Source organism: Pleurodeles waltl, chromosome 1_2, assembly GCF_031143425.1.
Source record: "Pleurodeles waltl isolate 20211129_DDA chromosome 1_2, aPleWal1.hap1.20221129, whole genome shotgun sequence".
In the NCBI taxonomy this organism is placed as follows: Eukaryota; Metazoa; Chordata; class Amphibia; order Caudata; family Salamandridae; genus Pleurodeles; species Pleurodeles waltl.
This window is the reverse complement of record NC_090437.1, coordinates 1,117,967,389-1,117,993,308: the sequence shown is the minus strand read 5'-3', so window position 1 is coordinate 1,117,993,308 and position 25,920 is coordinate 1,117,967,389. Positions and strand designations below refer to the sequence as shown.

General features: G+C 44.7%; 1 protein-coding gene across 5 annotated transcripts in view; it reads right to left on the bottom strand.

The window, feature by feature from the left end:
- Positions 1-25,920, bottom strand: part of LCORL (ligand dependent nuclear receptor corepressor like) — a 538,841-nt gene that overhangs the window by 437,209 nt on the left and 75,712 nt on the right. For all 5 annotated transcript variants that reach the window (XM_069202195.1, XM_069202178.1, XM_069202177.1 and 2 more), the window contains exons 4-5: positions 16,879-17,008; positions 2,869-3,123 (exon numbers count right to left, since the gene is read on the bottom strand). In XM_069202195.1, the coding sequence (XP_069058296.1) occupies positions 2,869-3,123; positions 16,879-17,008 (385 nt within the window). The remainder of the gene's footprint in view (positions 1-2,868; positions 3,124-16,878; positions 17,009-25,920) is intronic.

Sequence of the window (25,920 nt, the reverse complement as noted above, 5' to 3'; positions counted from 1 at the left end):
TCTGTATTTATGGCAACTGTCGAAGTTCCACAGACCTTATGCCCAACAGCATCCATCTGTTTTCCTTCCAAAGGGGGTAAATGTAGAACTTCAAGAACTTGGGTAGTGTTTTCTTGCAGCCAACTATCAATGAATCCAGTTGTTAATTTGTTCAAAAGAAAACCAGATCCTGGTTGATTTTTTTCTGAAGTCTGGTGGTAGCATCTCCAACAGAAGTCGGGATCAAGAACTCTACATAGCTGGTCTTAGGCCTGGTACAAAAGGAAGAAGTAGCTTTGAGGCTGCATGATGAAGAGTAATTTGTGTAGTAAGAAACTGAATGTTCAGCATGTTGGCTCCTTTCACCAGACTATCATCAAATGTGGCGATTTGGAAAGCTGCTTGAAGGGTAGAATCCGGTAAAGCGAAGTACCTTCTTCTAGTAGAACAGACTGAAGTATGAGGACTATGAGCATCCCTAGAACTGGAATTGCATACGTGATGCCTAGACCTTCTGTGCACATGAAGTATTTGGGCAGGACTTCAAGGAACAAGAGATAGTTCATGGTGCAGAAAAGCATGTACACACACTATTTGAGGTGTCTGAGCTGGCTGGCTGTAGAGATGTTGGACTTGCAGTAGTGGAAAGTGGAGAAACAGGCTTTAGAAAATAATGTGCTGTAGGTTAAACTAACTTGTCGCAGGTGAAGTACGTATTGAGGGTGAGCACTTCTCTAAATCTCCCTCTCCCTAAAAAAATAAAAAATAAATAAATAAAGGGGGGCGTGGTCAGAAGGGGAGGTCTTCCCATGCTTGTTTAACTGGAGCTACCGGATGAGCCAGGTCCCAGAGGGCATTGAAATTTTCACCGCCTCCCCAGGGCATTAATAAAACAGAATGCGGGGGAGGGATGACCACCTCGGGGAGCCATAATTGGCCCTGGGGACCACCACCTAACTATAACTCATCACACCCTCTCCATGCACTGCTAATTACCCCACAAATCATGGCAGTCAGGACATCTTTGATAACATCATTGTTAATATCAGTGTAATATTTGTGCATGTGTAAAACTGTGCAAGGGGGGGCGCGATTTATAGTTACCTTAGGGCACGAGTTATAGTTACTTGAGATAACCAACTATACCAGGTGAATACACATACACACACAAATACACACACACACACCTCTACAAGCTAAAACCTACACACCACTCCAATCTGGGAATAGCAACATCAATTGTTACAATAAGTTGTTTTTAAACCATATCAGTCCATGCACTCACCACTTATTGATTCATCCATCCATCCGAACATTTATTCATTATTCATCCACTTTACTGCCATATTCCCTCTTTAATACAACCACACACAGACACACAAACTCATCACTGAAAAAGCACTGTTTTTTTTTTTTTTTTTAATAAAAGCAGGTCCTACTTGTTTTTTTCAATGCTTGAATACTATGGGGATGTAAAAATACCCATATTTAAGGTAGATGAGATGCATCCAATTTCCTAGATGAAGTGGTGGATATATCTGATGTTCAGCTAACATAATGAGTTTCCAGGAAGGAAATGATTCTGTGGTGTGCTCCTGTAGAAGGTTGTTTATTTTCTACTGAAGATCTTAAGGAACCTCTTCTTTCAGAAGTTTTAAAATGAAATGCATACTATTTTTAGCATTATTCTGTGCAAATTTAGTCTTTAGTTATTCTTTGTAGATCTTCAGGGTGATATTATAAACTCCACTCTTCTGTAGTAGCGCAGAGAAGAGGAAATCAGGAAGTCACTCTTGCTGAAGCCTAATGCAACCCTCTACAGGTCAATGGTTAAGTTCCCCTACCTAGCAAAACATGTCTTGGCTGGCCTCTTTCTCTCCTGTGGTTGATGGTATTGCCACAGATGGGTTTGATCCATCTGGTTGTGTTGTCAATGCTATCTTTTTTTCATGGGCTTTGAAGAAAGAAAAAAAAAAAATCCCTCTTCTTGACCCAATGCTTTTAAGACCTCAGCTGCTGACTTCACTTTGTTCATCTTTTATCTGTAGGAAGGACCAAGAGTGTTTGTTTTGAGTTATGATCTTATGATGAACGTCTGTTTAAGATTGGTAAAGGGCACCCACAATCTTCACTTGAATACCAGACCATAACCAGATGGGGCTACAGACAACACTGAAGCTCCAAAAAGGGAATGTAGGGTTTGCTACTTGAGCCAAGTCCCCGATGAAGATTTTTAGAAAAATGTCAGCACATGTCCAGATGTCACGAGCTGTATTACCCTATGGTTCGTTGAAATGTTCCTACATTAAGTAGAGAGCAGTGGCAAAGGCAGGATTAGTAAGCCAGGCATGCTTGGTGCTGTTGTGAGCATGTGCATTGAGGAAATCCCCACAGAAGAGAGAAATGGAGTAGAAAGAAATGGAGATGAAAGCCAGCAATAAAAGCAAGGAATATGAGTTGCAAATGGAAAGGTTGAGGTCTAACAGGAGTGGTCACTTCACTCATTCAACACCCCCATCCCAATCCAGTCCCCCCACCCCTTGTATTTTTTATTTTTTTTACAGAAACCGATAAAAAGCCCTGCAACTCCAAATAATTTTAGAAAACAAGTTGTGCGCATTCTCTTCCTGTAAACAGGTTATGATCTCTCTCTAGGGAATTGAAAGAGTTACAGGTCTTACAACTGCTCAAATGGAATTGAGCTGGTACGATATCAAAACCCTTGTTTGAGCTGATTTTGCTGATGCAATTAAAAAAAAAAAAAAAAAAAAAATCACTACTGAAAACATGAAAATACTCAGAGGACGAATTCACAGTGAGAACCAACTGAACATTACACATGAGCAAATATGGCGCACTTACTCTTTTTAGAACACTAAATAACCTTACCTAACTTCATATTCTGCTCCGCAGTTCGTGTAACAGTAAGGTCCAAGGGCCCTTCCTGCTCTTCCTGAAAAGGAGTTTGAGTTTGGTTCATTTTGACTCCATTACATATACGATTTGAGATAACAGAAGATCCATTTTTGCTCTCTTGAAGTTTTCGGCTTTTTGAAACATATTCAATTGCAAATTGACGTATCATCTTTTTCATTAATTCCTGAGCAACTAAGGGAATATTCGGATCACAGTTCTGAGGAAGATCTAAAGGAATACATAAAATCAACATTGAAACAGCAGTTTTACATTTGTAACCATAGAACATGCAGACCAAGACCAAGACCATTTACTTAAGAAAACTGATTTTGGATTTGCATAGTTGTTCAAACTTAATTTCAATTTGCTTGAAGTCAGAGGGTGCTTGCTGTATAAACATATGCATCTATTAACGTGAGATGCTAAATTTGCTTCAATGCATTGCTTATTTGAACTCTTTCATACTGAATTCAAAACATGGATGGTTACTGCTGCTTAATTCAAGTTTCATCTATAAATTGCTTAGAGTGTGGCATCAACTTCAAATACCACTTGCATAAACCTTTATAAAGCTCCAACGTGGAAAAGTAATAATCACAAGCATTTGCAATGCAATGGGTCTCGCGTTTGCTCGACTTATAGCTATTAGCATTGTAAATTCCTAATTGGGCTTTTCTTGCCACATAAATTGAAAATGAAACCTAAAACAGCTGACATAAGCAAGCAGATTCAAAGCACCACAGCCACCAAAAGCATGAGCGCGAAGGAGAGACAAAAGGAAAGACGTTTGCACGCAGTCAAACGTATTGGCAATTGAGGAAATATCCATGTAACAGGGTAGATGGGCAAGGCAGTAACAAAAATGCCTCAAGGAGGGGCAAACATAAAGCACTTACCAATGATAACAAAGGATGATTGAAAGGCTAGCCCATGAGCGAGTGATAGTGGTGGGGGTGGTTAAAAGCCCACAGAGATTACAACATGTCAGAGCGCTTGTGCACTCAACCTAAAAAGGAGGGCCATCCACAGTCTCCAATTGGTGTCCCAAAGAACAGTTTTGGTGAAGTAAACTGGAAAATGACAGTTTTAATTTTGTACCTTTGCAAAATATTTCAAACACGAATATGACATCCAACGTGTCAGGCTTATTTTAGGTGTGTGTTCTTTATTCCCACTGCTACAATGAGATGCTGATGCAATTATACAGCCTAATGCAGCGATCTCAAGCCATAGTGAAGGAACAGATGTCAATGGCCCAAAGTAAGGTGTGACACCTTAATCCGGTCTTAACATTGTAGTGAACAGCCTACTGGAGTTGTAGACTGTCTTTTTCTATTTTAAGCACCGCTTAAAACATTGTCAAAAAGCTATTACCTAAGAAGCCATGACTGGCAAAGATTCCATTTGTATTATACCGAGCAATCCTGTCCCAGGGCAAGTCATTCCTCTTGTTTTGTTTTTTTATTTTTGGGGGGTGGTGGGGTTCACCAACTGAAACATTTCATAATAAAACACCACTTGTGTTTCAGGTTACATGGTAAGGGTTTGTTTGTTATGAGTGTCTGTCTTGTAATAGTTAGAAGGATTTCAATTTGAGAATCAGGGAACAACTGAGCCAACGGCAACTGATTTTGCTGGGATCCTTTGCTACAGTCTCAAAGACGACCAAGCACACATGAAAGGAGTCAAATGCTTGGATTACAATCTACACAGCAGGAGGTCTCAGCAGGATTTGGACAGGATCTATTCGGTGGTAGAAAAACGATCGGCTCAGTGGATACATTTCTCATCTGAAATTTATGAGAATGAAAAAAAAAAAACACACACCACACACACAGTTTACAAGTAATGGCTCTTTGGAGTGACTATGCTGCCTCAATTTTATACAAAAAGTTTGAACAATCTGATGTCTTCAAGTTCCTCTGAAGACCTTTAATGAAAGTGAAAGACCAGGAAATTACCTCAGTTTTTGTTTAAACGTTTAGTAAAATTCAGTTTCCACTAGGATTATCTCATTGAAAAATGCTGGGTATTGTATGGCTAAATTAAGAGTGAGAAAGGTAACCAAGGATGTGAACCAACATTCACCACAATAATAGAATCTCAACCTTACGGAGGAGACCCCCCCCAAAAGATTCTTTGCTGCTTTGTGTGAATGCTACCACAATATGAGTTTAGGTCTTTGGAGCGTGAGGCTGGAGGCCAGTAGTGTACAAGAGGGATTGCTCTCCTGCTCAAAAGGTACTTGGATTTTTTTTTAATCATTTGGATTGTTTTGCTTTCTCCACCATTCAAAGTTAGCAACACCTAACAAGGTTAAGTTCCTCTGAAGAACATTACTGAAAATGAAACATCAAAGTCAGATTACCTCTGTTAAAGTGAACTGTATTAAAGTACCACATTTAAAGTTCTTCACTGTTGGACTCAAAAGAAAAAGTTACTTTCCTGTAACTAAGTTCGCCAGTATTGGTATCTTACATAGATTCAAATGCTTGAATCATTCCTTTTGTCGAGCAGGGAGTCCTACGGTAGACATAGTGAGCAGTACAATGTTAAACATATACATAAAAGCTTTAACAATCACAGTAGTAGCCTATTCACATCACTATAAAAGATGAGGAACTCAGTCAAATAGAGCAATGTAGTCTTAACCTTTCGCCACTCAAGCCACCACAGTTCACATTTCATAGTACAAGTTTTAAAGCAACTATATTTTGTATACAGGTGTTCCGGAGTATAGGTTACATGTGAAACTATGAAAGACACCAACACTGGAAAATCTCAGTTATAGGTAAGAAGCTTTTTTACTATACAAAATTGGATATTTCATATATTCATATGCTTGAATGAGAATAGAATGCAGGGAGCACAACTAGAGTAATATTCAGAAGTTGGAGGAAACAAAGGTACAACAGGCTTATTTCACTGAACCGATGGAAAAGGAATGCTCTACTACAACCACATCCCTTTGTATTGTTGAATCAAGACAGTGCTGCATAAACCAGTCTGTTTTTCCATGTTACTCCCTACATATGTCCACAAAGGACACAGTGACAATTCTCATGGAAAGCACTTTCGCTTTCCCCTGGAGATGACAACCTGATTCTTCATGAAAACACTACGGCTGAACACCCAAGCAAGCTATACTTTGGTCATCCACAGATAGGAAAATCATTGCTGAAATATGTGCCACAAGCAGTTGGTCAGACTTCCTAAATTCTTGGTCAATGTAAAACCTCAAACATCTTTTTACATCCAAAGTAACAAGCACTCTTTCTGCTGCAGTAGTCAGGTTTGGAAAATGTTTTAAAAAATCACTGGTTCCCTTGGGTAAAAGTCTAATGGCAATGTAGGATTAAATGCAGATTAGTCTTTAGAGGACTATCATCTCTAAACTGGAGGAATAGATCCTGAATTATAAAGGTTTGAAACTCACCAACTCTTCTAGCAGATGTTAGGGCTAAAGGAAAGGCTACACTCCAGGAGAGATACTTTAATGCTACCCAGTGAATTGGTCTGAAAGGAGTTTATCAATTGAGATAGCACAACATTTAGCTGCCATGAAGGTGGAGGATGCCTTACTGGTGGGAAGACTTTGAAAGTGCCTTAATAAGTCTGCTTAAACAAATGGATGGCTTGTCCCATGTTCTTCTGAAATGTAAAATGGCAGTCAAATGAACAATATCTGTTGAAACAATTAACTCAGGGGGTGCAAGTAATGCTCAAGACGAAAGATGCAAAATACCATGTTTTATTGGTGGATAGTGCTCTAGCTTAGTCTTCTGGAATGTCTATTAGATGGATTTCTTTGAATTCAGGAACCAAGCCGACAAATGTGGATCCAGAAGAAGAATATGCTCACTGAAAGGAGACCGCTATAGTTGGAGCCAAACCACAATGTGCTAAGACTTTACAGAGATGAGAAGTAACTCTGTGAACCAGTCCATCTGGCCACCATTGAGTTATTCAGATGATATGGCATGGTTACCCCATTTCTGATAACATGTCTGGAATGGCATTCTCCACCATCCTGGAAGGGAGTGCCTGCTGGAAAACTAGCAGCATTCCCTCTTCTAGTTGGTAGCAAACTGATCAAAGCTTTAGTTTTCCCCAACTGATTAAGGTGCAGCTCATGGCATTGCTTAGTTGATCTACAGAGATTGTTGACTCAGCAGTTTAAGCCTGGAAGATGCTCTGCCTTCATCTAAATGGCTTACTCTAGTGCCAGATCTTCTGTGCCTCCTTGAACAATGGGAGACAGGTTTCTCCTTGTTTGTTGATGTAGTGCACGCTTCTTCTGTTGGCTTTATGTATTAATGCTCAAGAACTGTGCATTCTTGGAAGGAAACAGCAAATCCTAGAGTGATCACTGTATACTCTAGGATGTTACTATGCATTTGAGAGTCTTTTGTTGTCTATCGGACACTGGCCCGTAACTCTTGTAGGAGTGCGCCCCAACCCAAGAGTGAGGCCATTGTTACGATAAAAAAATGGACTTTCTCTTGAAGACAGTCAACTGTCGCAAAGCCCTTAGGTAAGGGCCCATTTCATCTGTCGTTATTTGTATTTGGACATCAAATTAACTGGTTTTCAGTAACCATTGCTTGTCCATCACCTCCTGAAATGGCCTCATGCGAAGGCAGAAGTGTGGGATCAAAGGAATGCAGGATGACATCCCTAATAAATACTTAAATGTTTGGACAGTTGTTGCTTTTTCTTTTTGAAGGCCTATAGCCAATGCTGTCCGGTAGATACTCTTTACTCGGATAGGAATGCTTTGTTCTTGACACAGAGGTAAACAATCACTTAGACATTGATTTTTTCTGCAAGGGTACAGCAAAGATTTTTATCAGTTTAACGCAAGCTCTATATTATTGAAGAGCTCGACAGTCATGCTAAAACTGTTTGGTTAGTCAAGGGAAACCTTTCAATCACATAAACAGGGAAAATATTTGATCACCTTGTCTCCTGAAATGAGGAGCTACTGGCTCCAAGCACTTTGTGAAAATGAGGCAGACTGAGATACTGGGACGGTGAGACACTGAACTGATAATGTTGAGCAGCTACTGGGAATCAATCTTAAGGATTGCGGTGTACAGAGATATGGATTGTGGTCTACGAAGATATGAAAGTATGTGTCCTGTACATCAAAGGAGGTCATTTAATCTTTTCTTTGAAGAAGTTGTGTAATGTCCTGAAACGTAACAATACAGATTTCAGTTTTTTTCAGATATTTGTTGAGATTCCAAAGATCTAATTGCGGTCTCCACTCTCCCAAATTTTTCTGATTATGGAAAAAAAAAAAAAAGAATTTGGAGAAAAATGACAAACTGTACTTGCAATTTTTTGAACCACTTCTATCATCCTTTTTTTTTTTTTTTTTTTTTTAAACATGATGGTAGTTTCCTTTTGTAATAAATGCAGCTGTTGATGGGGCACCTTCCATGTTGGTGTCATTGGAGGTTTTTGGATAAACTCTAGAGGGTGACTATTTTAGGACACCCAGGACCCAGTGGTCTGAAGTTATGCTGGCCCACAGGTTGTAATGAAAAGACATCTTTCCACCTACAGATGTGTTTCAATGTTTTATAAGCATCACCAGTTTGTCACTGCTTTCTAGATCCCTTGTTGTTCTGAGACCGGTTTCAAATGTTCTAAAAGTGGGCTGGTTTATGGTAGGGCATAGGTGATAATGCCCAATGCTATTGGTGATAGAGGTGGTGGTAGTGCAGTTGAGGGGTTAATTATTAGATATCTATAGGGTTGGATAGCCTTCTCGATTTGAGTACATATTTCTTCCGGCATACTCCTCAAAAGAACCCCAGGAGTCTTTGTTGAAGGACACCTAGAGATCTTTCAATCTCAGTGCTGACTCAATGGACTTTAGGGCCCCAATACAGCTGCGCCAGCCAGTTGTCTGAAACGAATGGAAGCAATGTCTACAACAGAAGCAATTGTTGAAGACATTTTCTCTCCTTCCTGCTAAATACATTTTGCCTCAGCCTTTGTCCTCCAGTAAATGCTCTAAATTTGGGCCAATATTCAACCACATCTAACAGTCACATCTAGCAAGTACCGCTAAAGCACTGAAGTAGCAGCTGTGTCAAAAATAAAAGTGCTTGATAGTTTTATCCAATATTTTGCCTTCTGTCTGGAGACGCAGTACAAGGTGAAGCTGGACTCAAGGAGCACATCTGAATCACCTGCACAACAAGAGTCTGCACAAGGGTGACAGTTTTCTAGCATTTTATTTTTTTTCAAGACAAAATCACCATCTACGGTTGCAGGAATAATTTTATCATTTTTAACCCTTCCACCCAAATGTGTTAAATGATTTGTATTTCCGCAACAGTCTTTCTAGCATTCTCTTTAAAATCATGAAGAAAACAATTTGTTTTCTTCACAGTCACCAGACAGTCAAATCGCTTTCATGCTAGCTCAATTAGGTTGTGAAATCCACCAATATAATGGTGTGGGGACTATCACAGGTGGGGTGACTTCACCTGGAGTAGGAGTAATGTAGCTACCTTTCTGGGGCACAATACTGAGGGATAGTACCTAATCAGCATCTACATCTATACTGTTAGGCAGAATAAGCTGGGTTGCCAAAGTTGAATGATGTGATAAAGCAATAATTGGAATTTACCTGGGTGGTACACGTGTGGCAAGTCTGGGTGGTGGTCTGAAGGCTTGCCTTTCTGGATTAGAAGGCTGTGGTTCAGAAAAGCATTTATATACATCAGCAAGCATCAGATGCAGATCATTAAGCAGGTCAAAGGCAACTGCATCATATGCGTATTGCCATTTCTCATCCTCCTTATGTTGGCCAAAAGGCTAGTAACAGTCTTGTGTCCTGGTTATGTATGTGATACTGATCTATTGCAAATATGCTTTTTTGTACTTTTCTGGGTCCTGCTATTTACCTTAACTGTATGCTGGTCCTAAAGATGCTCCTTCAGCTGAGTCTTCCATGTTGGGAAGACACTGGGTTGTATTAGGTAGGACTTTATTTGGTTCGTTATATCCATTCTCAACGAGTGAGTGGTCATCAATAGTGCAAGAGAACATGGCCTTGGAGAATGCTGGTGAAGGTTTTGTGTCTGAAACAGCCAGAGACGGTGTAGTTGCCAACAGTACGGTCATCAACGGTACTCGTCAACAGTGTCATCGTCAACAGCATTTCTCCTGTGTCGACATTAATTCTTTATTCTTCAATGATGATGTAGTCGGTGGTAATACTGATGATTGTTTTGTTGACAGTAGAGTTGACAAGTGTTTCTTTGATGATTTATCTTTTTTGGAGTTTTGGAATCAGACACAATTTTGTGAAACTTCCTAAGTGTTTTTATTGTTAGAATCATCACATCTGAAGATGGCTTCTTTGTGAATTTTTAAAAACCTTTTTTAGCAGCCCATTAGAGGCTGCAGATTTTACCTTGGGTCCTGTCTTTAAAAAACGTTCAGAACGTCAATGCATCCCTCTATGAGATTTCCAGATGATCAAGAGGGGTCTTAACCCCCTTCCTCAAAATCCTGGACATCATACATTTTTAACTTCCAATCCATAATAACAGCCTTGCGTCCCTATCTTTGAGAGCTCTTTGTCCAAAATGTTCAACACATTTTACAATACCTTGCCTTATGCACTGGATGAAGTTAATATCTGCAGTGAGTATGGGGGTCCTCAGAATGTAGCCACCCCCCCCACCCAAGTTCAACATGGTCTAAAACGATTTTTTTTTAGGATTCAGAGTTGGCCTGATGTAATAGACTCAGTAGGATAATGTCCAATCCTTAACAAATGCGGAGAGAAATAATAAAGCCACTTATCTGACACACTGAGCAGCGCTCAAGGGCACTCTTCACAAACGACATGCAGTAAAAATATGAACTATAGTTGCCTGGTTGGGAAAAGTGAAGAATATACTTTGCTCTCACTGGATGAGTTTTGGATTTTTTATAATGAGGTCAATAGGCTAATACTGTCATACTGTTAAAGCATTTCTGTATATGGTGGAGTGGGATGTGGCCAAGACGGCAGCCGTGACGGTCGCTCAGCTTTGAGCTCTGTCACACAGCTCCACATTCTCTCCTGGTAATGATCCCTACCCCTGGCACTGGGGGAGACATTAAAGAGACCCCGACTCCTGCAGGTGGTTAGAGAGTGATGCAGTACCCAGCATGCCCCTGTCTTTTGTCCTCACCAGCCTACCAGGATACCAGAGACCGCAACCTTGCGCAGCAGAACTCCTATTGCTGGATGTAGCCTTCCTCAATGCACCACAACTAAAGTGACCCATGGGTAGTCCACTGTACATGTAAAGATTCTGCCTGCTATTAAGGTTCCCAAGGTCCTCCCCCCCCCCCCCCCTCGACTCGCACCCATTAATGCTGGTGTTGGCAAGTGTAGCCTGTTAAGGGGTGTGGAGGTAGGAGCTAAAAGCATCCTTGCAAGAGTGGCCAAACTGAGGTGGTGAAGGGGATTTCACGAGCAGAGAGGACAAAATCCACACACACACCTGAACGTCCCCTATGGGCACTTCCTAGCTGTCTCCATAAGGTTCACCCTAGAAGAAATCTGGGCTGCTGAGATGAAGGGGTGGTTGGGGTCACAGATGGGTTGCTCAGACCTTGTATGAACTTAATGGATGAGATAGGGCACAGTGCTTCCCCTCACCTTCCAGCCTCCCCCACACCCTAGGGGCTTTCTTTTGTATTCTGCCCAGACACATCAGCTTTGCCTACTGTGGAGCAAAACCCACGATGCACCAGCAATGCCTCCTGTGTTAAAGCCTTTACTGGTGCATGGTTATACCAGACAAAGCGATGTTCATTTACAGTGCACTCCTTAGGAAAGGATAGTTAATGTCTGCTCGCCCTAAAAGCCCAATTGGGAGGCCGATATAGGTCACAAACTGACTAATGTCCGGTGGGAACAATGTCTAGCAAAGGTCAAGAATATTCAGTTAAATTAATTACAATCAAACATATCTCACCCCAGCACGGTTAACTCGCAAGTACCCAGGCACCGCTCGTGACTGCAGAGTACTGGGAAACAGTGGTGATAAACCTAACAGACAGTGAGCAGACCCTCCCTCCCAGCCCCCCCCTCCCTACCTCCCCCCAAGGCCCAACCAATTGTGAATTGGATTACTGGCCTGAAGAGAAGAAATGTATGTTGAATTGAATTCCCTTGCAAAAATTACATCCACTGTAGTGCTGGGATTACACAGGGGCACAGTGAGAAGAATCTCAAACATCATTGGAGGCCAAGGAGTATGGGCCATGTATGGACTACCCCTAGCGCATACAAGTTGGTCAGTTGAATCAGATGCCAATACGCCTCACATTTCTTCGTACTACCATAGACCATCCACAAACAGTGAAAATCTGGATCATCCACATTACTGGACTCCCGTCTGGGGTAATTTAAGAGATTAACCAGCATGCTTCCCTTTACATGGTATCAGTTATGATTGTTACTTTATGAACCACCTCCATTTTCTGACTTTGTGGGTAGTTGTCTTGACATTGGACAATATTGTGTGGGTCTTATTCATGAACGTTTCTGTTTTTAATGTAACTATACTATTTTGCCACTCACTCACAAAGAATGAAAAATAAACAAAAGCTTCTCTGTGAATGTTTAAAATTGTACTGCTCACAAGGTCTACTGTGGAACTCCCACAGTGGAGAGAATACAAGCATGGGACTCTATGATGGATCCAATAGAGAAACGAAGATTAAAAAAAAATTAAAGGGAATGGAAGATGCAATGACTACATCTACCACAATCATATGAGGCTTTACTAAAAGGCAGCATACTCATAGAATACATAAACATTCTGGGTTGCTTTAAGTGCCTGCATAATGTATCTACACATGTGGTGGCAGCATCATTGTGGGTGTTATTGGAGGTGGAATCTCTGGTGGCAGAACAGAAGCTGTACTTGGCAGAGTAGATGTAGGTACCTCTGTCTGTGGCAGAAAACACAGTCTAATCGACCAGCATGTTCTGAATATCCTCCATAAGCGGACGAGGTATAAATGCCTGCTCCTGCAGGTGATGGTAGTCCGGATAATAGTGGTGCTCAGCGTATTTCTGAGTAGACGGTGTGCAATAGTATCCTTCAACCTGTTGACCTTGATCATCCTCATATTATTGGTCTTCCTCTTCCGGATATTTCACATGGAGGTCCGAGGGAGTATGAGCCTGTGCAAAAGGTCCTTCAGAGTCCTCCATGTCTAAAAGGTGACTTGGAAGAAGAGGTGAAATGTTTGCCGCATAAGCCATGGTGGGTTTATGGTAAGTTTTAATCTTGATCCGCGCTGATGTTGTCTTCGTCGATGGCAGCTCAGATGGTGAAATCGTCGACGATGGGAGCGTCACCAGTGATGATGCTGTTGACGGTGCCACCGGCGAAATCCTAGACATCTCAGAGGGTCTCGCAGATGAAATTGGCACCAGCATGGAAAATGCTGGTAGGAAGGTAGCCTCTTTCTAGCCTTGTTACACCCCCCCCCCCCCCCCCCCAACCACTTCTGGCCTGTTTGGGAGTTATGTCAGGGTGTTTTTACTGTCTCACTGGGGCCCTGCTAGCCAGGACCCCAGTGCTCATAGTGGAAACCCTATTTGTCAGTGTGTTTTATATGTCTCACCGGGACCCTGCTAGCCAGGACCCCAGTACTCACAGTACTCTGTTGTGGCCTGAATGTGTTCCCTGTGTGGTGCCTAACTGTGTCCCTGAGGCTCTGCTAATCAGAACCTCAGTGCTTATGCTCTCTCTGCCTTAAAAATTGTCACAGCAGGCTAATGACCATTTTTACCAATTCTGATTTCACAACCATTTTACACAGCACTTAAGTAATTTATAAGTCACCCATATGTTTAACCCTAATTTAGTGAAGGTTAGGTGCAAAGTTACTAAGTGTGAGGGCACCCTGGCACTAGCCAAGGTGCCCCACATAGCTCAGGGCAATTTCCCCAGACTTTGTGAGTACGGGGACCCCATTAAACGTGTGCACTATATATAGGTCAACACCTATATGTAGCTCCACAATGGTAACTCCCAATATGGCCATGTAACATGTCTAAGATCATAGAATTGTCCCCCCCCCACCCCCGCCAAAATGCCAAATCTGGTATTGGGATGCCAATCCCATGCAACCCCGGGGCTCCAGCATGGACCCCGGTAACTGCCAAACCAGCTCTCTGGGGTTTTCACTGCAGCTACTGCTGCTGCCAACCGACAGACAGGCTTCTGCCGTCCTCGGGTTTGGGCAGCCCAGTCCCAGGAAGGCAGAACAAAGAATTTCCACTGACAGAGGGTGTTACACCCTCTCCCTTTGGAAATAGGTGTTAAGGGCTGTGGAGGAGTAGCCTCCCCCAGCGTCTGGAAATGCTTTGAAGGGCACAGTTGGTGCCCACCTTGCATAAGCCAGTCTAAACCGGTTCAGGGATTCCCCCAGCCCCTGCTCTGGCGTGAAACTGGACAAAGGAAAGGGGAGTGACCACTCCCCTGTCCATCACCAGCCCAGGGGTGGTGCCCAGAGCTCCTCCTGTGTGTCCCAGACCTCTGCCATCTTGAATGCAGAGGTGTGAGGGCACAATGGAGGCTTCTGAGTGGCCATTGCCAGCAGGTGACGTGAGAGATGCCTCCTGATAGGTGCTTACCTGACTAGGTGGCCAATCCTCCTCTGAGGGCTATTTAGGGTCTCTCCTGTGGGTTCCTCTTCAGATAACGAATGCAAGAGCTCACCAGAGTTACTCTGCATCTCCCTCTTTGACTTCTGCCAAGGATCAACCGCTGACTGCTCTAGGACGCCTGCAAAACTGCAACAAAGTAGCGAGAAGACTACCAGAGACATTGTAGCACCTAATACTGCCAGATTTCTCGACTGTTTCCTGGTGGTGCATGCTCTGGGGGCTCTCTGCCTTCACCCTGCACTGAAAGCCAAGACGAAATCTCCTGTGGGTCGACAGAGTCTTCCCACTGCTAACGCAGGCACCAAACTTCAGCTTCACCGGTCCTCTCGGTTCCCTCTCATCGTGACGAGCGTGGTCCCTGGAACACAGGAGCTGGATCCAAGTGACCCAGACAGTCCAGTGGTCCATCTGTCCAAATTTGGCAGAGGTAAGTCCTTGCCTCCCCTCGCCAGACAGTCATCCTGTGTACTGCGTTTGCAAGGAATCCTTCGTGCACAGCCTAGCCCAGGTCCCCAGCACTTCGTCCTGCATTGCTCAACTCGCTGAGTTGACCACCGGCTTCATGGGACCCTCCTTTGTAGTGTCGAGACTGCTGTGCTCGGTTTTCTTGAACCCGTGTTCAAGTTTCTGCGGGTGCGGCCTTCTTTTGCGTGGGCTCTCTGTGTTGCTGAGGGCCCCCTCGGTCTCCTCTTCCAAGTGGCGACCTCCTGGTCCTTCCTGGGCCTGGGCAGCACTCATTTCCTTCAACCATGACCTTTGCAGCTAGCAAGGCTTGTTTGCAGCCTTTCTGCAAGGAAACAACTCTGCATCCTCCAGCATCCTGTGGGACATTTTCGGTGCAAAGGAAAAGTTCTTGGCATCTTCAGTTGTTGCAGAATCTTCAGCTTCTTCTACCCGGAGGCAGCCATTTTGCACATTCATCCGAGGTTTAGTGGGCTCCATGGTTTGTGTTGCCCCTAGGCCTATTGCATCCTATTGTATTCTACATTGTTTGCACTACTTTTCTAACTGTTTACTTACCTGATTTTGGTTTGAGTGTATTTTACTTACCTCCTAAAGGAGGTATATCCTCCGAAATATTTCTGACACATTGTCACTAAAATAAAGTATCTTTATTTTAAGTAACACTGAGTAGTGTGATTCTTAGGATATAGTGCTATATGATATAAGTGGTATAGTAGGAGCTTTGCAGGTCTCCTAGCTCAGCCTAATCTGCTCTGCTATAGCTACCTCTATCAGGCTAAGCTGCTAGAACACTACTAATCAGGGATAACTGGACCTGGCACAAGGTGTAAGTACCACAAGGTACCCACTATAAGCCAGGCCAGCCTCCTACAATGCTGTTGTCGTTGACATGGATGGTCTCGTCGACTATACAGTGGCGATGTGGTAGTAGACGATGTTGCCGTCGACAGTGACATCGTTGTCAATGGCAAAACAGGAAATTCTTTCCCCTTTTGTTTTAGTGGCTTACAGGGGGTAGCTGGAGCAGATGAAGCTACCTCTGAAGAGGGTTGTTTTTCTTTTTCTCTCTTTTTTGAGTCCTTAGAGTGATGATGAATTTTGAGGGCCTTCCTGCTCTCCTCAGAAGTTTCCTCAAGAGATCTAGCCCTATTGTGAGATTTAGAAACAGAGTCACTGTCCTCATCAAATGAGGTTTTCTGTAGCCATAATAACAATCTGCCTTCTCTGTCTCTGGGTTTTTGGTTGGAAGGTACGACAGATTTTGCATTCCTTTGCCTTATGAGTAGGGTGAAGGCAACAGATACAGTTTTTATGTGGATCATCCACATGAATTTTTTTTCCCACAGGTCTTACAGGGAAAAAAGAATCAGACAATTTGGAAATAAAAACAGTCCAAACCTTCTCTGAAGAAAACTGTGGAAAGAACTGAGCAGAGCTCAGGGAGACTCCCCTCACACTCGACGTGCTGTGAAAATCTGAGGAAGGGAGCTTCTCTTGGGAGTGTTCTAGAGGGTGCTGTCGCCTGATAGGTTATGGTTCAAGTTTGGTCCGTTTTAAAAACAATTACATGGACAGACTACCAAATGTAGGCATGTTTATATTGTAAACTCTATGGTTATTATTATGATGATTATGGTTATGTACTGCTTTATAAGATACCGTGGGACTCCCACTTCGACGATGGGAAAGATTCAAGCATGTGAATCTATGAAAGATCCAATACTGGATAATTCGTATTTCAACGTCAAAATCTAGACTATTTAATCAAACATTTGTATTATTATTGGGCTGGGCATTTAGGGGTTTCTTACCTTTCTTTCGAAAGAGTGCATTTAGGTAATTCTCTGCTTGGCATTCAATCTTGTCAGTATTGTACTGAACCTGAGATAACCGTTCCTCAGTAGGAGTGGACTGTGAAGAATAGATAGTGGGAGTACATTCCTTAAGAAATCAAAATAAAACAAAAAGGCAATGAAACCAACAGTATTTCACTTCTACTCAAAACACTATTCTCTTAAAGACAAGTTACACATATTGGCTTTTTGAGGTCTTTGTTTATATGTAGATTTCACAAAATTAACATGTACTTGCACACAAACAAACACTTAGTACTAGTTTGCTTGTAAGGGTTGCATCCATACATATGAGCTACTTGCACATCTTTAACAATATTTTAACTTTTGGAAATACTTAAGAAAGGATTTACTTTCAATCATCCAAAAACAGCAACAAGTCTTTGGGAACTAGGAGCTGTGCCAGAGTTTAAATCCCAATGCAATACTATAAAGGTGTCTCATCAGAGCATTTGAGAAGCAAGAGTGCCTTCTCAGCACTCTCATAAAAGCAGTTCTGACAGGGCAACAAAGTGGGCATCTACCTTGCTCGCCAGCTGCAAACTAAAAGAGAACGGGAATACATAGGGGACATTCTTCAGGACATGAGTACCCACACAACATCGGACCCAGAGAAGGCACACACCTAAAAATGTCTACAACACACTACACAGAACAGCAGGCTGACCCACATTCCCAATTAGATTATCCAACAGGGGTGGACCTCCCTCAGGTGACAGGCCCAAAACGAAGTACTGGGAGAACCAATTAACGAGGAGGAAGAACACAAGGCTATCACATCCTTAAAACCTCACAAAGCACCAGACATGGATGGCTTCACTGCTCAATTTTACAATATTTTCAGTTCCAACCTGGCTCCACACCTAACTACTGTTTAATTACATCGTCCAATACAGGGCAGTCACACCCACCATGAGCGAAGCCATGGAGACAGTCCTACAGAAGCCTGAAAAAGACCTGTCTCAGGACCAAAAAGACTTCTCTTTTTCATTTGGACTCTTCGTGCGCCAAAATTTTCGATGCACAGCTTGTTCCACGACGAGAAAAACGTCACACACAGACGCTGATCGACGCGACGCCTTCGGGCGACCAGAACTTTGACGCACGGCCTCGCAAGGACAACGCCGCCCAACTTCAGAGGAGAAATCGACTCAACACCTGCTGTGAGAGCAAAACTTTGACACACAGCCCCGCCGAACAACACGCAGCTGGAAAACAAGCAGGAGAATCCACGCACAGACCCGGGACATCTGGTAATCCCCACAACCCATAGAAAGAGACTGTCCGCGCGCCGGAAAACGACGCACGACTTCCCCGCGTGAAAAATAACGACGATAGTCCGTGTGTGCTGGGGAGAAATCGACGCACACACCATTTTTCCACGTATCTCTTCTTCTGCGGCTCTTTGCGGAGATTTTTCCACTCCAAACCAGGTACTTTGTGCTTGAAAGAGACTTTGATTTTTTTGAAGACTTAAGACACTTGATATCACTTTCCAGTGATATTCCTAAAATTTCACATTGCATCTTTATTCGTTTTGACCTACGATTATCCTGATAAATATTATATATTTTTCTAATCACTGTGTGGTGTATTTTTGTGGTGCTATATTGTGTTATTGTATGATTTATTGCACAAATACTTTACACACTGCCTTCTAAGTTAAGCCTGACTGCTCGTGCCAAGCTACTTCTTGCTTGGACATAGGGGAACCTGACTGCCAACCAAAAACCCCATTTCCAACAGAAGTACATCCGGAATTATAACCATTCAATAGGCATGAGGGAGTCACACAATAAAGTTATGTTTAAGAGGCGTGGTCTGGCCGTCAAAGAAAATGGCCGCCTGAGAAAAGATCTCCGCACGCCGGGCAGGTCAAGCTGGCAAACAGAGGGTCTTCCCCCTGCGATCCTGACCCCTGGTGTGGCCTCCCGGCTGGTGGAGGGTGGGGGGCCTCCGGAGGGGTGAAGTTGTGGGACCCGGGCGACGGCAGAAGAGTCGGAGACGCGAGAGCGGGTGCGGCCTCCGAGCTTCCGCGGAGCCGCGGACTAAGGTGCGGTGCCACACAGGACCGGGACGCGTCACGAGGGAGGCGCCCGGTTCGGCCCTCTTCCGCCTCAGCTCCCCGGGTGCTGGAGCGCCGCACTGCCCCCTCATGCGAACGGAAAGGGGGGGGGACCCCGAGGAGGATGGACCACTGAGGAACCCGGGCCTGAGGACAACCACGACGGAAAGGAAAAGAAGCAATATCACATGAGGACTAAATAGTGCCCGAAGGAGACCGCACGCTGAGACCCCTCAAACAGCATTATCCAGCGAAAAGACCCCACCAGCAGCAAACAAAATACATACTCCCCCTACCCCCCCTTGTTTATGACCTAGCACGCAAAGAATAAGACTCTCCACGACACCCAGAGTGGAGGCAGAGGAAAAGGGGGAAGGAAGACAAAAGGGAGACAGAGAAAGGATCTCAAAGAGCAACAGAGGGACAAAGATCTCACACATAAGGAACGATAAAGAAGCAAAGAAGGGGGAGGAAAGTCGGAACAGGAAGAAGAAAGAAGAGTAGAGCAACACGTGTCGCACTACACAATCCGACCCTCCAACCAAACAGCCAATTGCCCTCCCAAAAACAAGAACCATGTTACTGGGTATCACAATAAGAGACTGATCTAAAATAAAACAGACAAGATACCCCCCCACCCCCCTGTTGCACGCTGCATCACACTCAAATTAATTGATCTCTCTTCAGCTTTAGATCAATGGACCTCTATCAGAAACTGAGCATATTCTAGTCCTCTATAGAACACGCTCTAAAGCTCGGCAGACCACAGCAGGACACCAAACCGAGTAGGTACATTATCTACAGATCCTAAGCCCCAAGGTCTGACCCATCCTTGGAAGTCGAGGAAACGGTCCGTGGATCTACAAGTTCTTGAGTGCTAGCTCTCAAAATAATATCTCCTAATTGATTTCCACCCCTTGAGAACAATGCTCAACGACAAGACCGCAAGTAAACATTCTCGTCAACTGCTATTCTCGGAAGCCATTGCTCAACCCAAAGCTATGACGGCACAAACAACATCACAGGGGCATACATCTCCCCCGGTAGACCAACCCGCACTAGACGCCACAGACCGTATACTGCAAGAGATTGCCTCATTTGGATGACGCCTGGAGGCAATGGACTTAAAAATAACAGACAACTTTAGCATCCTCCTCAATCCGCGCTGATATAGCAGGCTTCAGAGAAACAGCAAATAACCTAGATCAGCGCCTGTCGGCAGTAGAAGACCATATAGCGACAACCCCTGATCAGGAAGAAGAACTAAAGTCGCTCAGAGCTAAACTTACTGAACTGGAGGACCGAAGTCGTAGAGACAATGTACGCTTTTTCGGCATACCGGAACAAAAAGAAGGATCCAATATCAAAACCTTTCTTAGCTCACTGCTGACCAACCACTTCGGCATAGAGTTTACCACCTCCAGAATTTCAGAGGGTGCACAGAATTGGTCCTTCACACAAAGCGTCTGCAAATAAACCGCACCCTATCATCGCATGTTTCCTGTGCCATTAACAAGCCCGCCAGGTCATCTCAACAGCTAAAGCACGACAACCGATATCACTGGATGGACACGAAATCAGAGTGGCAGCAGACTTCGAGGTTAACGAATGACAGAAGAAGAGCATTTCTTGCCCTACGTCCGCAACTAAGATCTCTAGACATCAAGTATGGCCTTTTTGAACCAGCAAGTATGTGGATCACACACCACGGCACATCCAGAGACTTCACTGACCCCGAGGACCTCAGCGCTTATCTACATAGTGTGACCCCGCAATCCATGGACACTGCCCCCGGCCGTCTGGACTCCCCAGCGGCGCATACAGAAACTGCTATTAGCCTGTCAACTCCATGGCCCCAGACTCAACGTCCCCCTTCGCAAAAAAGAGGCCAAGGATATGATCGGTCCCCAAAGACACAGGAATCCCGAGAACACATCCTGCAAGCAGTGATTGATCACACCCAAGATACGGGCAGAGACAAATCCCGCTCCCCTTAAAACCACCATCAGAAGATCAGCATGTTGAACACTAAACCCACAGCAGGACAGCTGCCCCGGAGATCTGGACCTGCTTCTAGAACATCTACTTTCCACCTTGGGACAGATAAGTGACATGCCCATTCACCCCATCTACTGCTCACCCAACAGGGGGGTGGGGACCTAATAAAAACTTATTTATCAAATGCTGATTGCCACAATGTAACACATAGGACAAGCCATATCCATTAACTGCTGACCCCGTCACGGCGAGGAGGCCAACCCGGGTTCTGATGTGGGACGGGAGGGGGTTATCACACAGGAACCAGGACACAGAACAGATAAGATTAGACTTGGGGAACATCACACAACACCACCCACAACCTCATTAACAGGGGAGCGCTTAACACAATTATACTTAAGTCGCAAGTACACCCCCCCCCCCATAGGGCAGACATACACAAACGTAAAGACATACGCCGCACCCCCAGAGCCGTGCAGTCTCGAACACTAAACATTTACTGGATAGACGGCTCATAGGGGAGGTCGACCCCCCCCCACGCTCCAGGAGGGGATGAGAGGACCGCTCAAAACCCTAGGCCCAAATGGCAGCAGCGTAATAATATTGGTAGCATCCTTTCGTAAAACCCAAACGCCCCAACCCACTAAGAAAACCTACAGATGATATTACCAGACGGCAACACGCCCCTATTTTTACTGAAGACAAACCACAAAAGGTATCCTTGTAGAACAGCGCAGCTAACTCTCAATCATATAACAACCGCACTGAAGAGAGTAATAAGACTAACAACTCGGGGTCATGACAGCTCCAAGACTACCACAAGGGGCATGCTCCCGGACGACCACTCAAAATGCAACACCGCAGGCCATCATAAGATACTAAGGATTCTCATATTCTAAGATGTCTTAACAGATGATAAGCACAGAACGTGTAGCGGGAAGTCCTGTGGCACATGACCCTGGCCCCCCCCCCCACTCCACCCCCCCCCTCAGGAGGTCCCATGATACCAGGAACGAAGCATATATTCCCTCATCAGGCCCCATTGATATAACACCCTACCGGTGCGCGGGCCTTACAGGTTAGACCCGCAGATTAGAAGGTTTTAGACAGTGGTAAGTGTTTTCACCCTCTGACCAATTTCCATTTGCTACTCCTTTTTCCTTTTCTTATTTATTCTTTATTATTTTTATAAATTCTTTTCAATCGCTGTCCGTCACTCTCTGCACATTCCACGCTATTTCTCTCTATCCTCCTCCCCCGTTTCTTTTCTTTTCCCTTCTCTTCTATATTTTTCGTATCGTGACCAAGGGGAACTCTCCCAACCTCCCAAGGCCTTACTGAACAAGAAATCCATATTCCTCGCCCCTCAGCCCAGCCCTTACTTACTTCCTGGTCCCACCACACGGATCATAACATATTCAATACACCATAAACCATGACACACCCAGCGCCCTCGGGATCGACAACCCCACTCACTGCACTGTCCTGGAATGTACACGGCATGGCCCATTATATTAAACAACAGAAGATACTGTCCTATCTCCGCTCCAAACATACCGACATTGCTCTACTACAGGAAACACACCTCTCCTCGATGGAATCAGAGAAACTACGTAGAGATTGGGTGGGAAAAGTAATATACAGCGGAACACCACCCATGTTGGCAGGTACACAGGGAACGGGAACAAAATGTGGAGTGGCAATACTCCTGCGTTGCTCCCTGCAATTCCGACTAATTAAAACATGGCATGACCCAGAGGGACGCTACGTACTGGCTAAGCTAGTGGTGGGATCCTCCACAATATGCATAGGCTCCATATACGCCCCCACTGGCTCAAAGCGCACCTTTTTCCTCTCCCTCAACCGTCTTCTGACACAGATAGGTGCCTCACAATATATTCTTTGGGGGGGGGGGGGGGGGGGGGACTGGAACATAGTCCAAGATGCCATTCTAGACCGATTAATTGGTCTTGACGCGGGTAACAATGCAGATAGAGCAGTTTTAAAAGACATCCTCTCAGATCATGGCCTAATAGATTGTTGGTGTCTCTCCCACCCTTCCAATAGGGAATATACTTTTGTCTCTTCGGTCCACGGGACCCAATCACGGCTAGACTATTTCTTACTTAATCATACAATACTACAAGCGGTTAAGTCAATAGAAATACTGGTAGCCGCACTATCAGACCACTCTCCGGTAGTAATAACCCTGGAACTCGGAATGATTACACCCGGCCGTAAACCCTGGCACCTCCCTAACACTAGATACCGATCCCCAACTGGGAAGGAACAACTTAAGACCCATATGGCCACATACTTGAAAGACAATAAAGGCTCAGTGACCTCACCACAACTTCTTTGGGCTGCGGCGAAAGCAACTATTAGAGGGCAACTAATGAGAGATGCAGCTATCTCCAATGCCCATAGACTGGCCCGACAACACACGTTAGAAGACACAATAACACAGGCCATGAGGAAATACACACAGCAACCCAACCCCCCCAATCGCCGCTCCCTAGAACAGGCTAAAATGGAGCTTAACACCCTCTACACCTCACAGGCAGAATATGCCCTACAACGGCTGAAGGGACGCCACTATGAGCACGGAGAGAAGGCGGGCCGCTTAATGGCTGCCCAACTACGCCAACGGGAAACAGCACTTGCTATACCGGCACTACGCAGCCAGGATAACTTACTCATCATACGCACCCCCAGGCGATTGCAGAAGAATTCGTCCAGTACTACCAAACTTTCAATTCCTCAGAAACATCGGAAGACACTGCCCGCTTAGACGCATTCCTGCAGAGGACACACATCCCCCATCTTACAGATGAAGGCAAGGCTCTTCTAGAAGGGGATATTAGTAAGGAAGAGATACAACAAGCAATAGCTAATCTATCATATCACAAAGCACCGGGGGAGGATGGGTTCACATCTGAATTCTATAAATGGACGGGAACCGACACTGTAGATGTCTCATACGAGGCATTTCAAGGGGCCGAAAGGGAAGGCTCCATACATCCTATGTCTAATAAAGCCACTATCACAGTCTTGCCGAAACCTGGAAAAGACCCACTTCTTAGCGGAAGCTATCGCCCTATCTCCTTATTGAACGGAGATATTAAAATATTAGCGGGAATACTGGCCACTCGCCTTAAAAAAGTTATTCCCTCGTTAATCCATCATTCCCAAGTAGGCTTCGTGCCGGGCCGCTCCTCCAGGAATCACCTCCGCACACTTTTCCATGCCATTTGGGCTGCCCGCGATACACAAGAGGAAGCTCTAGCCCTCTCATTGGATGCCGAGAAAGCGTTCGATCGAATAGAATGGTGGTACCTCTTCGAAATCTTGAAACGATTCGGGTTAGGAGAAGGCTTCATTAACAAGGTGCGCCTCCTATATGGCTCCCCGACAGCACAGGTAAACTGTGGGGGGTTCCTGTCGGACACTTGAGATCCGGAGAGGGACACGTCAAGGATGCCCACTATCACCCCTCCTATTTCTACTCACGGTGGAGCCTCTGGCGGCAGCCATCCGTAGTTCCAACCTCATATCAGGAATCCCGCTACCAGGCGGAAAATCTGACAAAAATGTATACGCAGATGATATCTTACTTACCCTCACTGACCTGCCGACTTCCATCACTGCCCTGAGGGAGATTCTAACGGAATTTGAATGCATATCAGGATATCGAATCAATTGGGACAAGTGTGAAGCTCTACCACTTTCCCCAGTCACAGTGAATGCCTCCATACAAGGCTTACCGATTAAATGGAAACACTCCCGGCTAAGATATCTAGGAATTTACGTAAATACAGGGTTGGTCAATGTAGTGTCAGACAATATAGACCCACTGATCAATACCATGAAACGGGACTTTGAGAAATGGGGCCAACTGAGCCTCTCCATGTGGGGCAGAGTACAAGCGGTGCGGATGGTAACCTGCCGAGGTTCCTATATGTCCTAGGTATGCTCCCCTTACAGATCTCCTTACCTGTATTAAGAGAGATAGACCGATGTATCCGCTCCTTTGCTTGGGGATCCATGCGCCCACGACTACCCAAAGCCACCTTGATAGCCCGTCGGTAATGCGGTGGACTAAGCCTTCCCTCGATCGAACACTATTCGTACGTGTTACATCTTTCACAAATGGCCCTCCTACTCCCGACTGTAATAACCCCGCCACTATGGGTGGACGTAGAATGAGCCCTTACAGGGACCCTCTACGGCCTCCAGCTATTATACGATACAAGCCAAAAATGCTCCCAACCCACCAATCCTATGATAGGAGCCATGAAGAAAACCTGGCTGCGGGTACATCGGCTCCTTAAGATAGACCCCCACTTACATGACAGGGCTCCGTTATGGGGCAACAAAGGGTTCCAAATCGGAGGGAATACTATTACCTGGAAGGATTGGGGTCAACAAGGCATCAGGCGAGTGGATCAACTTATATCAGGGGAAACCTGGAAAACACTTAGGGACCTACAGGTGGAATTCAACCTACCGGAATGCCACTCATGGCGTTACCTCCAACTCAGACATTGTCTTAAACAGAGACTAGGTGCCCTCCCCAGACAGCTCCCTCGCTCTCCTATACTACACTATCTAGAGACATGGGGGCAGATGAAAGGTGCGATATAGCGACTCCAGGCATTGCTAAATCGCCACCTCTTCTCACTCCCACTCCTGACTTCCCTCAAAAACAAATGGCAGACGCACCTACAAACTGAATACGACCTGGAGGACTGGGCTGACCTGATCGAAGCCAGAGACCACGGAGCACGCGAGGCTCGTCTGAAATTCTGCCTCTTTAAGACACTACATGATTGGTATTGGACCCCACAAAAATTACATATGGCAAGACTTCTCCAGCAGTTTGCATGGGGGAGGTGTCCACACACACACTGTGACTTACTCCATATCCTACACAATTG